The sequence below is a fragment of the Rhododendron vialii genome, chromosome 10a (assembly GCF_030253575.1).
Source record: "Rhododendron vialii isolate Sample 1 chromosome 10a, ASM3025357v1".
Classification (NCBI taxonomy): Eukaryota; Viridiplantae; Streptophyta; class Magnoliopsida; order Ericales; family Ericaceae; genus Rhododendron; species Rhododendron vialii.
In genome coordinates, this window is record NC_080566.1 from 33,021,080 (window position 1) to 33,037,500 (window position 16,421).

The 16,421-nt window shown below is 38.2% G+C and overlaps 1 protein-coding gene across 1 annotated transcript; it reads right to left on the reverse strand.

Moving 5' to 3' along the window:
• Positions 1 to 796: 796 nt before the first annotated feature.
• Positions 797 to 2,847, reverse strand: LOC131302489 (EPIDERMAL PATTERNING FACTOR-like protein 1). The gene is made up of 2 exons (XM_058329158.1): positions 2,459 to 2,847; positions 797 to 1,832 (listed from the first exon to the last, which is right to left on the reverse strand). Exons 1-2 carry the CDS (start codon positions 2,573 to 2,575, stop codon positions 1,569 to 1,571), a joined length of 381 nt encoding a protein of 126 aa, XP_058185141.1. The 5' UTR covers positions 2,576 to 2,847; the 3' UTR covers positions 797 to 1,568.
• Between the last annotated feature and the right edge of the window lie 13,574 nt (positions 2,848 to 16,421).

A 16,421-nucleotide genomic window follows, 5' to 3' on the forward strand; every position in this document is an offset into this window, starting at 1 on the left:
GCGTCGGCTGATGTCACTGTTGCATCACGTTTAGGGTTTTGCAACCGTTTTTACGATGAGCTGGCACCTTCACGTGCCACCATCATTGTCCTCATAACCGTTCGGATGATGTCACAACCATCATCATAGCCATGGTTGCTGTTCTGATGCGGATGAGCTGGATCGTCGGCCAAGCCATACTCGGCATCGAGCATGTTGTGGGACCTTCGGCAGCTATGTTGTGGGACCTTCGGCAGCTATCCAAATGAACGTTTCCTCTGCCCCGAGCAGGTATAGGGAATAGAGTATTAAAGGAGGTGTAATTAGAGGAAAACTTGGTGACAGGGACCTTCGGCTACGGTTGCTGATCCGAACGTCCAAAGAGAGATGTCTTGGAGTTGAAAGTAATGCTAGATCACGCTCGGAATGGCCGAGCCATTTTGCTCGGCCTGCTACACATTCACAGCGGCAGTTAACTCTTTGCACTTGAAGAAACAGAGGACGGAATCAGTAGAGTGTCAACTTGGTTGGGATGTTACCTTCGCTTTGTGATGCTGTTTTTCTCCGCTCCTTTTAATCATCCTTGTATGTTCCAAATCGATTAATAAAATTTCTTTTTTCTGTTTGAAAAAGTAGAGCAAGAAAAAGAGTCAACATGCATATCAAACGATAGCTGATCAACACAATTTTTATTAACACGAATAGTGTCCTCATAGAATTTTAAAAATGAACGATTCTGACCATTGAGCTCAAAAAATTCCAAAAAAGAGGATTCACAGGATGGTCCGGTCCAAAACCAATACTCTACTGTTCCATGTTTCAGAAGAAGTAACATAGAAACTTCTCATTATTTACAGAGGCAACACATAGTACCAACCAAGTCAATTACAACTTGCACACAATCTCTACAATAATTACAATAATGCAAGCAAACAGAAATTCCAAAATCTATTTAATGTTTCTTGTCCCTACATCAAGTCTAGGGGTACCCTATTCCAAGATCAATCCAAATAAAAAAAAAGTACCAAAAAATCACACACACTATATATTACAAGGTTTTGCAAACTAAACACATATATAAAATTTGCCACCCCCTCCACTTTTTATTTTATTTTATTTTTAGAGTTTCTTGGGTTTGCCTGATTTATTTATTTTGGCTTTTTTATTTCTTTTCTGAGCTTTGTCAATTTTGCTTCAATTTGGTACATAATTTATTCGCCTCAACGAGGGAACAAGAGAAGCTAAAATTCCTGGGTCAAACTTGAAAAAGGTTTAGAAAAGACAAAAATAATCTAAGAATCTGTCTGTTTTAGATTATGTTTGGCCTTAGTGATTTTCTTTACCTTTTTTCCATTCTTTTTTTTTTTTTTTCTAAGTTCCTCTCACTAAGAGGCATAATTAATCTAAATACATAAATTTGACGCAAAACTGAGAAGTTCAGAAAGAAAAAAAAGCCAAAATAAATAAATTACGCCAAACTCCTTATAACTCCAGAAAATGTGAGAAGAATTTTGGAACCCAGAGCCTCTTTTCAAAAATTTGGACTGAATCCTCAAGTCAACTGGAGAGAGAGAACAGGCTTTTCACAATCAAGGGTTGAAGAAGTGGTCACCACAACTGCATTTCCAACCAAGAGGTTTGTAATTGGAGTACTTGTAACTGGCAGTAGCTAAAGGCAATGCCGATGAGTCGAAGTACTCGTTGTGGTTGACTCGGCTTCGACCCGGTTCCAGCTGGTTGTGACTCGGTAGGCTTGGTATTTGCACCGCCATGCAAGGGTGGCACTGGTTGCACTTGTTGTGACAACTCGGTGGTGTTGAACCCAGTCTCTTTTTCTCTTCAAATTGTAAACCCTGAACAAAACACCCCAAAATTACCTATGTACGTAGATGGAATTTAAGAAAATTTACAATACATGTACAGTGTGTAACCTAAAACCAATTGGTTATAGGTGGAATAACCTCTAGATTTTATTAATCAAATTTGGATAGTTTAGATAAGCTATGTGGGATAAAGTCTAATGCCGCCTCTCACGCGTGCAGTCAGGATGCACGTGGAGGCGACAAACCATGAGACCAGGAGCTGAATGATTTACTCGGGCGACAGAGATGACAAAGACTTTCCTACGAGATGTCAGGCCACCCATGACCTAGTTCTGGTACCATGTTAGATTTCTTGAAGGGTTCTAAGCTATAATCAATTGGCTATAGGTCGAGTAGCCTCTAGATTTTATTAACTAAACTTGGGTGACTTAAATGAGTGATGTGTGATAAAATCTAACAATACTGGAATCATAACCTTTGAATTCACAACGTATGTTATGAGTTTTGTGTCAATATACGACTTTAGTGAAATTTTTGGAACTTTTATACAACTGCTATGAATTGCAAACGATATAGAGAGTGCATACCGTACACATGCAAATAAATTTATGAGAATGTAAACACTTATTTATCTTGAGAGAGAGTTGAAGAATTACCCGAGTTGTGTCTGAAGGTGGTTTATGACTGAAGCAGACAACTGGGGAGAGAAGATGGAGAAGTGTAATAACTATGGTGATGGTATATAGTAGAAGGGAGAATCTAAGTGCCTTCATGGCTATTGATGAAGTTTTTTCATATACCTACTACCATGGACCAAAGAAGAAAACTGAAAAATAAACACAAGGTAGAATGAAGCTGGAGCTCCCCTCTAACCTAGAAGCAAAAACCAATTCCCGAGAGAGAGAGAGAGAGAGAGAGAGAGAGAGAGATGATTGTTGTTTTCTATGGGCTGCCTTGGTAAACTGGGGGGTGAAGGGAAGAAGAGCTAGGGATGGGTGGGTAGGGGACCGCCATATTGAAAGAGGAGAGAGCAATCAGTAATAGTAACTTTTAAGAAAAAGAAAAAAAAAAGGCAAATTTTTAGAGTACTAGGGGAGTAGTTGGGATCTCATTCAATAAGAGGACTCACACTTTCTTGTTTTAGGTTTCAAGAGCTGGGTCTGATTACAATTGATTGAATGGATAGTAAATGAGTGGATTGCATACTGTTTTCATGTGTTTCTCTGAGTTTTGCCGAGGCAGAATGAATGCATTATGTTTCTCATGATAGAAAACATAGTGTCCTTTCTCTCCTAGCTTGTAGGGATGTTGCAATATTAGGGATTTTTCTAACAATTTCTAATGATAAATTCCACACACCACATGCACCAAGTAGTAAAGATTTGGTCAGAATTAATTGCCTTGTCTATTCACAGGCTTTATTAGCAGTTCAAACCACAACCCGACCATAGGCACCGACAGGCGTGCACATTTTTGGGGCCCAATTTGGGATTTTACACAAATAATCCGAGCCATTTAACAATTTTGAAAACAATTTTCCTGGTGGCCTCATGAAAAATTAGTTTAATACAATATGTATATAGGTGCTTGATCCAATCATCCAGTTTTAATACAGATCGTGAGGTCCTGGACGAGTGAAATTTAGTGGGGTGAGCTAATGGACAATATTTGTGGTCCTTTTTGAGGAGGAGTACTTTTGTGCTATTGGGTAATAAATAAGGACTTGTGGGGTCGTTTGGATGAGGAATTAGGTTTGAGGGTATTATGTAAGAAGGGGGAATTGGATAGTAAGGGGTATTGGTTAATAAGGGATGATCAACATCTATGGAGGGGTATTAAATAGTACTCGTACAGTACAGATGCAACCGGTGCATATTAATTGCATGGTCCTATGAGGTGGTTTTGGCTTCAACCCCAGTGGTAATTATGTATTTTTACAAAAAAAAGAAAAAAAGAAAAGAAAAGAAAAGAAGAATTACATTTTGGTCCAAAATATTCCTCTGAGCAAATGGTCCAAGGATAACAAGGGGTTGAATACTATTTGAACACCTTATGAGAAAAGACTCAAAACAGAACTCATCAAGATGCTATTTCAGTGATATGAGTGGCCGTAATATCCAATAAAAGTTTGAAACAGTTAACTAACAAGAAGCCAGAGTTGTTAGATATCTCTATATGCTTATGTTTATTGAGAGATCGACCTGCTGGGATTAATTGAGTTAAAAGAAGAAACATCAAATGATCTATTGGGTAGGCCAATAACTTCGTTGGTAGCACCAAGGAGCTTGTTTTTTCGTATCTTAAGGTCTCATGTTCGACTTTCATTAATTTTCAAGAACTCTTGATACTATCTAACCCTATATTTTATGTGAAATGGGTGCGAGAGGAGTTGTGTGATTAATCTGAGTTTTCCATAAACTGAATCGGGAAACTTGGATTACCCAAAAAATATGACTAATAAGCATACTGCCATAAGAGAGAGAGAGAGAGAAAGTATCATCAGTGGTTGCAATTGTGCAAGAAATAGACTATCAAATTTTTTTGTTCGGCAATAAAATTTATTAAAATTTGTCAAATAATATATAAATGCATTGAGGGTATGACCAAATACTAGGAAAATATTGAAGCACGAGGCTACGAGAGAAAAAAAGGAGAAAAGGCATCCAAGGAACAATTAAACTAGGAGTAGTTTCGCGCGCGTCTCTCAACGTCGATCGATTACTTGGGTTCCGAATCGCTTTGGAGCTTGAACCAGTTCCGTGTGCGCTCAAGACTTCCATTTAAACGCATGCATGCATGCACATCCGTACCCACCAAAAGTGAACCGACATGTAAGTTATCACTGTGTGACAAAGACAAAAGATGAACTTTTGAGAATCCCTCCAATAAGGAGTTGGCTTATCTCTGCCATTTGGCTTTTAACCACAGTGGCGGCGGTTCACCCTTTTGCGCTGCGGTATTTGGATTGGAAGATGCTGTCAAGCGGGGATGCTTGGCAGGGGTGCCAAGCGACTGTTCATTTTGGAAATCGACGACTTGAATCTTGACTGAGTAATGAACGATTCAAATCTGTATGCACTCGGATTCAATCCGAGTCGTGAACAACCGGATGCCGCTCAGCACTCGCTTGGCTAGGGATGCTGCCGGGTCCCCGATATTTATGGTTGTTAAATTTTTAGCTCGATTCGTTCATTTTTGGAACTCGTCAATATGCTTATCTTCACGAGAAATTACATATCTAAACTTTGAGTTATTAGTATAGTTGAAAATTGAGTTTTGTTGGGTCATGGAACCCAATTTACATATCTAAACTTGTTCATATTGTGTACCTGTACATGTAAGATTATAGTAAATTTAAGATATGATGAGCATCTTAGAAGATCCAATGGGATCCGACCTTGGTCTTTCACAGCCTGAGCCTCGTCAAGGTGGGTCCTACTGATGCTTTTAGAAGAAATTGGTAAAGTAGCAATTGCAACAGTGGAACACAACTTTGCTTCTTTTTTCACCTTTTTTTGTTGGTTTTAGGAATGCGTAAAATTTGTTCAATTGACTTCTGCTTCCATTTTCCTTTCTCAGAATTCTTAACCTCTTTCGCCTCTGCATCTGCTTTGAGATACACTAATAGTTGGATACCATATGAAGAATCAACCACATCCTCATTATTTATAAAACCCACTTCTAAAAGATTCTAAAAGCCATTGTCAAACTTTGCAACACCAGTTTCATCCAAGGTTTGGGTTGTATCATTTGCAATAATTCCGCCATCCCCATTATCCAGAATAGGCTCCGAGAGTTCATAGTCAACCACAAACAAATTTTTCCCCTCAAGGTTAACCTTATTAAGGTTAGGTTCAACCCCACCGATTGCTAAGGAGTTTTCTCAATGGGCCGAATCCACTCCTTTGGGCTGTATTAAGCTTGGCATCATTTAAGCTCCACATCAAATGAAGGACCCATTTGTTTTGCTAACCCGCAACACCAAATTTTTGTCTTTTCTTTGAATTCCTTTCATCAACTACTTCTTTTTGTATGTCATTATCTTTCGTCCCTTTGTCAGAATCTATGAGAACCCACCCTATGGCTAAGTCCTACATCGGGAAATAGTTTTTTTTTTTTCCCAATTGATAATGTTATTATTAATTACTGCATAACAGAAACATCAAAGGAAGCTTCCCTCTGAACCTAGCTCGAAAAGTCCCGTTTCCAAGTTAAAGGAGCCTCTAAAGATAGGGCATGTTTGGCTAAAGCATTAACCACCTTATTACCATCTCGTGGAATAAAATGAAAAGAACAAGACTGAAAACGACTAACAAAAGATAAAATATCTCTAACTACGACCTCCAGACATGCTTTAATCTGGCGCTTTCCTTGCAACATATTAATCATCACTTGCACATCACCCTCTATGATATAAGATCCCCCAGAGAAATATATCGGGAAATAGTTGAGAAATGAAATGGTTTATAAGGAAATACCCATCAGCTATTGTATAACTTGAACTTAATCTTTTGAGCCGCGTGGTTAGGCAAATGGTTAGCAGGTCAACTGGGGCGGACCATTACAGTTGATATCAGAGAACAACCTTGGTCTATATGGTGGTGGCCACTTCTAGAATCTGGTACAAGTACACTGATTGTGTAATACAGAACTAAGTGTTACATCATGACCATTAGGGGAAGGTTGCTGGGCCAATGCAATGAGAATGTTGCATCATACGGTGGGGAGATTGTGAGAACCCACCATATGGCTAAGTCCCACATCGGAAAATAATTGAGAAATGAAATGGTTTATAAGGAAACACCCACCAGCTACTGTATAACTTGAGATTAACCTTTTGAGCCGTGTAGTTAGATAAATTGTTAGCAAGTTAGCTGGAGCGGATCGTTACAGAATCAGCCACTATTTGTTACACCTCATCATTATGCTCCTCCTCCTCCTCTAATTCTTCTTCTGTATTTGAGAAAAAATCTAGGCTTGCATTAGGAATTTGTTTCTCCGCTTCATGAGTTTGGTCACACAGATATTCCATCACCTTAACTTGGTACTCCCTCCATCTCAATTTAATTGTTCTTTTTGAGAGTTCGTGCCACTTTTCAATTGACTATATATTGTAATTTATAATATTTTATGAGATTTCAAAAATATTGTATTATAGAACTAATCGAGATCTATCAAACAAGATCCATAATCGATATGAAATTCATTACGGATCAATTTACAGATATAACTCGTTTTTTAGCTAGTTAGAATTGAACGAGGGACAATTAAATTGGGACGGAGGGAGTAGCTCTTTTTCCTTTTTGTCTTTGTATCTTTTTCAAAGATTAATACTCCTAAAATTTTCTTTGTCGTTCAAAAAAAACAACTTTGTAGCTCTTTCTTTCGACATCAACGATAATCCACTGGTCAATTTTCTTGAAAATACTAGTGGCAATAAGAATTTTAGCCTTAGCAAAAGATGTCATCTTCAATGTCAATTCATCCGTAGATATAAAAGTGCCCCATAATTCTCCAATAAATTTGAAAGAATTATTACTCCATCCATTGAGTGGAATTCCGTAGTAACATAACCACACAAATCTTCCAACGCACGCCGCTTGACCATATATCCTATGGTTTAGTTTCAGAGAACCACCTTCGAAGACAAATTTCTTTAACCATTTTCTCTATTTCTTCTCTGTTTTTTTTTTTGAATTAGTCAATTTCAATACGCACGAAGGCGAAAATTACATTGCTAACACAGGAGTGCACCAAACTACCTAATCCGGAACCCTAGGACACCTTGCAAAAGCAAATCAACACTAGGTGCCGATATGAGAGTCCGGTTCGGGATAAGATAGAAAGATCTCAAAAGAGATCTCAGTACAAACCATTACACAATAAGGACAAATGTAATCGAAAACAAGAAACAGAAAACAAGCGAAAAGGAAAAAACTGCTCCCATGGATAGTCCACCATGACCGCCGACCAGACTCCGACAGGCTCAAACGACCACGGCAGCTGAGTCCCCCTTCACCCTAGATCTGCCGTTGACGGCTCAGAATAAGGAGCAACTCGGGTGAGACAACCAAACTGGAGCCGAAACGAGAACCCCCAACGCAGGCACCACTGTTGCTGCCGCCAGAAACCCCCATAACACCACCGTATCAGCCGCCGACCACAGCTATTTCTTCTCTGTTTGGACAAGTTAAAATCACAGACCTCCACCCGTTGCCTTAATATCAATATTATCTAAGCCCATTCTTGCCATCTGGACCTTCAAATCATCAATTGAGATTAACCTGTGTAATTTTGCCACCGCACTATGAAATAGCCATACATTACCAGCTACATTTAAAGATATCCTCCAACTCACATGATCGCTGCTGTCTAAAACCTTCCCTGTGTCTGTCCCCGTGCCACCACCTTTAACAGTTTAAGCATAAGATTTCATAGTAGTAAAAGCATCCAGCCTTAGTACTTCACCATTACTAATTCCAACTGAGTTAAATTTGTTTGTTCCCCTCGTATCCCTTATACTATTTGGGTTGTACCTTGCATCACTTCTGTTAATGTTGTTCCACACCCCTTTTTGTTCATTATTGCCATTTTTCTGATCAAATGTGGCCAATTTTACAAAAAGTTTCATGCCTTCAATCCATAACCCATTTGTTTTGGAGATGGCCACCTCTGTAGACACGACGCAATCATACCAAAAATATCTGATCACATTGTTTATTGCCTAGATAATTAATACAGTAATACGGAGTAACTTTTAAGAACAAAAAAAGCAAATTTTTAGAGTACTATGGTAGAAGATACCCCGTTGGTTTTGGGATTTATAAGACCAGACTTGCTCTTACCAATCATATCTGATCACATTGTTTATTGCCCAGATAATTACAGTAATACAGTAACAACTTTTAAGAACCAAAAAAAGCAAATTTTTAGAGTACTAGGGGAGTAGTTGGGATCTCATTCAATAAGGAGGAGGACTCACATTTTCTTGTTTTAGGTTTCAGATCTGGGTCTGATGCAATTGATTGAATGGATAGTAAATGAGTGGATTGCATACTGTTTTCATGTGTTTCTCTGAATTTTGCCAAGGCAGAACGAATGCATTAAGTTTCTCATGATAGAAGAAAAGTGTCCTTTCTCTCCTAGCTTGTAGGGATATGATGTTGCAATATTAGGGATTTCTAATGATAAATTCCACACACCCCATGCACCATGGAGCCTTGCAGTTTAGTCTATTTACACCAATTAGTAAAGATTTGGTCAGAATTAATTACTTTGTATCTTCAAAGGCTTTATTAGCATTTCAAACCACAACCCGACCATAGGCACCGACACGTGTGCACATCCATGGGGCCCAATTTGGGTTTTACACAAATAATCCTAGCCGTTTTACAATTTTGAAAATAATTTTTCTGGTGGCCTCATAAAGAATTAGTTTAATACTATATGTATAGGTACTTGATCTAATCCTCTAGTTTTTTCATTTAATATACAGGTCGTGAGGTCCCAGAGGAGTGAAGTTCAGTTAGTAGGGTGAGCTAATGGACAATATTTGTGGTCCCTTTTGAGGAGGAGTACATTTGTGCTAGCTATTGGGTAATAAATAAGAACTTGTGGCTCAACCTAGAGCACCATGTACGGATGCTACCAGTGCATATTAATTGCATGGTCCTATATATGTGGTTGTTTTTGGCTTCAACAAGTGGTAAATACTCCTCCGTCCATATTTAATTGTTCACTATGATTTTGCGTGCATTTTCAACGATTTATATCTCTCGACGTATATTACGCTTTATGTTTTTAAAATAATTGTCTTATAAAAAAAATTGAGATCTATCAAACAAGATCCATATTGCATATTTTTGGCAATATACGTCGAGATATATAAGCCGTTGAAAATGCACGCAAAAACGTAGTGGACAATTAAATAAGTACGAAGGGAGTATGTACATTGTTACACACACACACTGACACACACACACACAAAAAGAAGATAGAAAAAAAGAATAAGAAATACATGCATTTTGGTCCAAATTCCTCTGAGCAAATGGTCCAAGGATAATAAGAGGGTTGAATGCTATATATTTGAACACCTTATGAGAAAAGACTCGAAACAGAACTCATCGAGATGCTATTTCAGTGATATTAGTGGCCGTACTATGCAATAAAAGTTTGAAACAAGAAGCCAGAGCTGTTATATCTCTATATGCTTATGTTTAATGAGAGACCTGCTGGGATTTGAGTTAAAAGAAGAAACATCAAATGATCTATTAAGCCAATAACTTTAATGGTAATCCCAAGGAGTTGGCCTCGAAGTTTAGGTCTATGACCCAGGAGCTTGTTTTGTCCTATCTTACGGTCTCAGTTTCGATTCTCTCTAATTTATAGGAACTCTCGATACTATCTAACCCTATAGTTTGTGTGGAACGAGTGTGAGAGGAATTGTATGATTAATCTGAGGTGCATACAAACTGATTCGGGAAACTATGATCAGGGTCGGCCCTAGGCATAGGCTCACTAGGCGACCGCCTAGGGCCTCCCATTTTGGGCCAGAAAATTGGGCCCCGAAATAGTAGAATATATTAAATATAATGTATGTGAAGAATACTTGAAGTAGGCTATTGTGGCAAAGTGGTTAGGTGCGCGTGCAATGAGTGTAATAGTTGCGATTTCGATCAGGCATGCTCACTTTTTTAAATGAGCTTTTGGTAAGTCGTACAAAAAATTGTTTCAAAATGACTGTTCAGAGCCTCGAACTTAGGACCTACTGGTAAAGTCGCGATTTCAATTAGGCATGTTCACTTTTTTAAATGAGCTTTTGGTAAGTCGTACAAAAAATTGTTTCAAAATGACTGTTTAGAGCATCGAACTCAAGACCTACTAGTACCAAAGAGGTGATACACAATTATGCCATTGAACTACAACACTAATTCACTTGTTTTATCGAACAACTATATAATATACTAATATATTAGAGGCCCCATTTTCAAATACTGCCTAGAGCCTCGAAATACTCAGGGTCGGGCCTGACTATGATTACCCAAAAATATGAGTAATGCATACGGCTATAAAAAATTAAAGAGAGAGAGAGAAAGAGAGAGAGAGAGAGAGATTGGTTGTAATTGTGCAGGAAATAGACTCTCCTTGAGGTGGCGTTTTGGCGGCAGTTTCTCTTTCCCACTGCCCTATGATCATTGATTCCTCTCCATCGTCACAGGCTGTTTGCATTACCTTGGTGGGTCGGTTGGGTTCCTTCTTGTTACTGGTCATCTACATCTGGAAGTGATTGGATCTGCTTAACGGCGAGACGGTTGGGTGGTAGTGGTGATTTGGGCTGTGTTGCCTACGGTGTTTTGTGCAGTGGCAGCTAGGTTGAGGGTTAGGGTTTTGTGGGTCTGGGTTTGTTGAGCGGGTCCTCTTGGGCCTGTTTGTTTTTCTTGAGCTTTGTTTGTATATTTGGGTATCAGACGTGCTTGATTTGTATTATTTTTAGACTCCTGTTTTAGACCTTATAGGCTGGGCTTTGATTCATGTGATGTACTGTCCAATTTTTTGTTAAATTTCTCTTTCCTCTCTCCCCATTTTTAACAAACTTTTCCCTATAAAAGAAAAAAACTCTCCTTAATTAAGATCAGTAGTTTCCGATGTGAATCCTAGAGGTTAGATTTCATCGTCCTTCCGTAACGGGAATTAGTTGTTGCTGTCGGGTATTTTTAAAAAATCATTTTTTTTGAGGGAAATTTTTTTTTAAAAGTCTCGTAAACACCCGTAATGGTCAAGTGTCGGTTAAAACCTGCTGTCAATCGATCGGTCTAGGAATCGGTAATGAACCGATACGTAACAGAAATTCGGCCGATACACATGCGGTTCCCTCCCACCGGTATATCACAATGTAACAGTATCGAAAGGCCAAAAAACCGTTACGTATTGACCGATTGTTAAGTCCTTGAGATGAACATGAATCAATAGTGGAAAAGAACTAGTCTTTGCCAATCAATTTCCGTGAATCGATCAGAACTAAGGAAAAAAAAAGTGTGGCAACGGGGGCCGGGTTTTGCCACATCCCGACCCAAAAATTTAGCCCCGCCCCCCACCAGGTAATTTATGGGTACCCCGCCTCACCCCTATCGGGTATTGGGTTTACCCGCTCCGTTCCCGCTCAAAAAAAAAATTTCATTGAGAAAAGATGTTCTAGATTTTAAAATAAGTGAGCACAAACAATAAAATTTTATGAAATAACTATTATAATTTAACCAAAATTTATTATCTAAAAGCAAAATGAAAGAAATAGTTAATACGGAGTAGTATTTTAGTTGTAAGAGTAAAAATACAAGAAAAAAATAGTTTTTTATGCATAAAATAATTTTGGGACAGGGTGGGTACCTGAACGGGGGATAACGCCAACCCAACCCCGACTTGGCCTCATCAATTCTCTCCCGACCCGACTCCCGAAATATACAACAAAACCAGTCCCGATCGGGGCGGGGTGGATTGGATTGGATTGCCATATCTAGCTATCCATATAATAAAACACAAGGGTGTTGAGACAAATTGTTAGAACGGCACAAATTCATTTAATTCAAAGGCTGTAGTGCATTTTCTCACTTCCTGGTTAAGTGCCCAAGGTTTTCACCTAAATCACACAAATGTCATCCCCTCTCACAGCTCTCTCTCTCTCTCTCTCTCTCTCTCTCTTTGTGTTCCAATGAAAACTCTTTTATCCTAACTGTCGTTTTGTACCGTAAGCACAGGTGATTCACAAACTACACATTAATGAATCGATTCAGTGTTTGAGCCACTAACAAGTACCATGGGCACGGGCAATTCGAACCGAAAATACGTAGTATTGTAGGCACGGACAAACACTAGTGCTATAATAACGTACTTGGACCCGATCAACTAGTTGGACCGGGTTCCGAATTGCTTTGGAGCTTGAACCAGTTCCATGTGCGCTCAAGACTTCCATTTAAACGCGTGCTTGCACGCACATCCGTACCCACCAGAAGTGGACCGACATGTAAAAGTAATCACTGTGTGACAAAGACAAAAGATGAAGAACTCTTTTTGTTTTGAGAATCCCTCCAATAAGAAGCTGGCTTATCTGCCATTTGGCGTTTAACCGCTGGGGCGGTGGTTTACCCCTTTGTCAGTGCCGGCTCATAAATTTTGAAGGTCGAAAACGTACACCTTGAACGAGATTTTTTTATATTTTTTTATATAAAAATTGGTTTACAAAAAGTTTCATAAAAATAATAAAACAAATCATTACGGAAGATGCACCAATACAAAGTATAAGCATGTAGTTATTCAAAACAAATGCAACCATTCCAATATCTCAAAATACATCATTTAAAAATTAGTAGTTTTCTCGCACTTTTTGCTTCAAATGTACTAATTAAGTCTCCATAATTAAGCTTCTTCACCAACTCTTTTTCAATGGATAACATAGTCAATCCGTTTAATCTTTCTTGAGATATGGTTGATCGAAAATAATTTTTGATCAATTTTAACTTGAAAAACTTCTTTTCCCTGATGCAACTGTAACCGGTATAGTCAACAATATTCTGTATGTAATCCATGCATTCGGGAAACAACCATCCAATTGGGCCTATTTCGTGTAAAATATTCTGTAGACTGGTAAGGGATCCCTCATTGGATCCGTGGTGTATATTAGTCCGGTTCCCTTAAGGGATCCCGCACGGGCTTACCGTGCGGGACTCCCATTTTCCGATCTAATTGGGACGATCCGAGCCGCTCAAAGTGATCAGAACGTGATTTTAAGGGTACCCGCGAGAAATCAGCAAAAAAAATAATCGGGAAGGGCTTGATCCGAACAGTTTTTTATTGAACGGTTCAGTAAAAACTGCTCGGATCAAGCCCTTCCCGATCATTTTTTTTGTTGAATCCTCACAGGTACCCTTAAAATTACGTTCTGAACACATTGAGCAGCTCGGATCGTCGCAATTCAATCGGGAAAGGGGAGGTCCGCACAGTAGACTGGTAAGGGATCCCTCACTGGATCCGTGGTGTGTATATATATATATATATATATATATATATATATATATATATATATATATATATATATATATAGGAGTCTTAAAATTTTGGGGTCTTCATTTTTGTCTTTTTTTAGATTTAATACAAATCTAAATTTCGGCTTCCCATATCAGTTGACCCTGCCTTTTATGCCCCGATATTTGGATTGGGAGATGCTGCCAAGCGAGAGTGCTTAGCAGTTAGAGCTGTGAACGAGCCGAATCAGATCGACTATTAGAATATTCAAATTTGTTCGTTAAGTTTTGTAGCAAATTCGAACTCGAGCCAAACTCAATGAAAATTTGACGAGCTGAGCTCAATCTGAGCTTGCCTAGATTTGAGACGAACTCGAGATTGTTCACGAAGCTTAACAAACCAATAATCTCATATATTTATGCTATCATGCAGGTATAGAGTTGCAAATAAATTTTTTAACATGTACATAAATACGTTTATACATATATTAAAATGATAAAAACATATACATAAATTAGATTTTAGTGATTGTAAGCATTTATACTTGTACAAATTCGAAAATTTTCATTATGTACATACATAAGTTTATACATATACAAGTTATATAAGTTAATACTTATTCAAGTTTATATATAAAATTTTCATGATACACATGTACTTCAGGTTCGCGAGTATAATCGAACCGAATACTATGAAGTTCATGTTCGGCTCATTTATGTAATGAGTCTAAATTTGAGAATCATGTTAATCTTTCTTAAGACCTGGTTGACTGAAGATAATTTTTGATCAATTTTAACTTGAAAAACTTCTTTTCCCTGATGCAACTGTAACTAGTATATTCAATAATATTCTGTATGTAATCCATGTATTCGGGAAACAACCACCAATTAGGCCTATTTCATGTGAAATATAAGTTTATTTGGGCCACACACATACACTCCGGATCCCATAAGGGATCCCGTATAGCCTTACCGTGCAGGACTCCCCTTTCTCGATCCAATTTCGACGATCCAAGTTGTTCAAAGTATGCAGAATGTGATTTTATGGCTACCCGAGAGAAATCAGCAAAAAAAATGATCGGAAAGGGCTTGATCCGAGCAATTTTTTATTGAATCGTTCAATAAAAAAACTACACGGATCAAGCCCTTACCGATCATTTTTTGCTGATTTCTCGTGGGTCCTTAAAATCACGTTCTGATCATTTTGAGCGGCTCGGATCGTCAAAATTGGCTCAGGAAAGGAGAGTCCCGCAGGGTAGCACCTTGCGGGATCCCTCATCCGGACTGTGTGTGTGTGTGTGTGTGTGTGTGTGTGTGTGTGTGTGTATATAGGGGTCTTAGAATTTTGGGGTCTTCATTTTTTGCCTTTTTTCAGATTTAATACAAATCTAAATTTCGGTTTCCCATATTAGCCAGCCCTACCTTTTACGCCCCGATATTTGGATTAGAAGATGTTGTCAAGAGGTGGTGCTTAGCAGTTAGAGCTGTGAACGAGCCGAATTGGATCGACTATTAGAATATTCAAATTCGTTCGTTAAGTTTTGTAGCAAATTCGAACTCAAGCCAAACTCAATGAAAATTTGACGAGCTGAGCTCGAGCCGAGCTTGGCTAGGTTTGAAGCGAAGTCGAAATTGTTCACGAGCCTTAACGAATCAATTATCTCATATATTTATGCTATCATGCAGGTCTAGAGTTGCAAATAAATTTTTTAACATGTACATAAATAAGTTTATACATATATTAAAATGATAAAAACATATACATAAATTAATTTTTAGTGATTGTAAGCATTTATACTTGTACAAATTCGAAAATTTTCATTATGTACATACATAAGTTTATACATATACAAGTTATATAATTTAATACTTACACAAGTTTATATATAAAAATTTCATGATACACATGTACTACAGGTTCGCGAGCATAATCAAACCGAATACTGTGAAGTTCATGTTCGACTCATTTAGTAGACAAATCGAACTCAAACGAGCATTTATCGAGTTGAGCCTCAGACAGTTCATGAACGGCTTGGTTCATTTACAGCCCTATTGGCAGCGGTGTCGAGCAACCGATTTTTCTAGTTCATCTTGAAAATCGACAGCTTGAATCTTGACCAAGTGATGGGCATTTCAGATCTATATATGCTCAAATTCAATCTGAGTCATCATTGTCGAAATGAACGGCCAGATATCGCTCAGCACCTCGCTTGATAGGGGATGCTACGGTGTCCCCGATATTTATTGTTTGCTAATTCATAGCTCTTTTATTTTTTTTATCATAATTTCATAGCTCGATTCGTTCATTTTTGAAACTTGTCTATATGCTTATCTTCGCCAGAAATTTTACAGATCTAAACTTGAGTTATTAGTACAGTTGAAAATCGAGTTTTGTTGGGTCATGGAACCCAATTTACATATCTAAACTTGTTCCGATCGTGTACTTGTACATGTACGATATTTATAATAACAACTTCTAGAGATGATGAGCGTCTTGAGAAGATCTTATGGGATCCAATTCTAAAATCAACAACCTTAATATCGGGCCTCAAAGGGATGAACTGAAACCTGTTAAACCCCAATCGGTAGACTCCTAGGCGGGGAC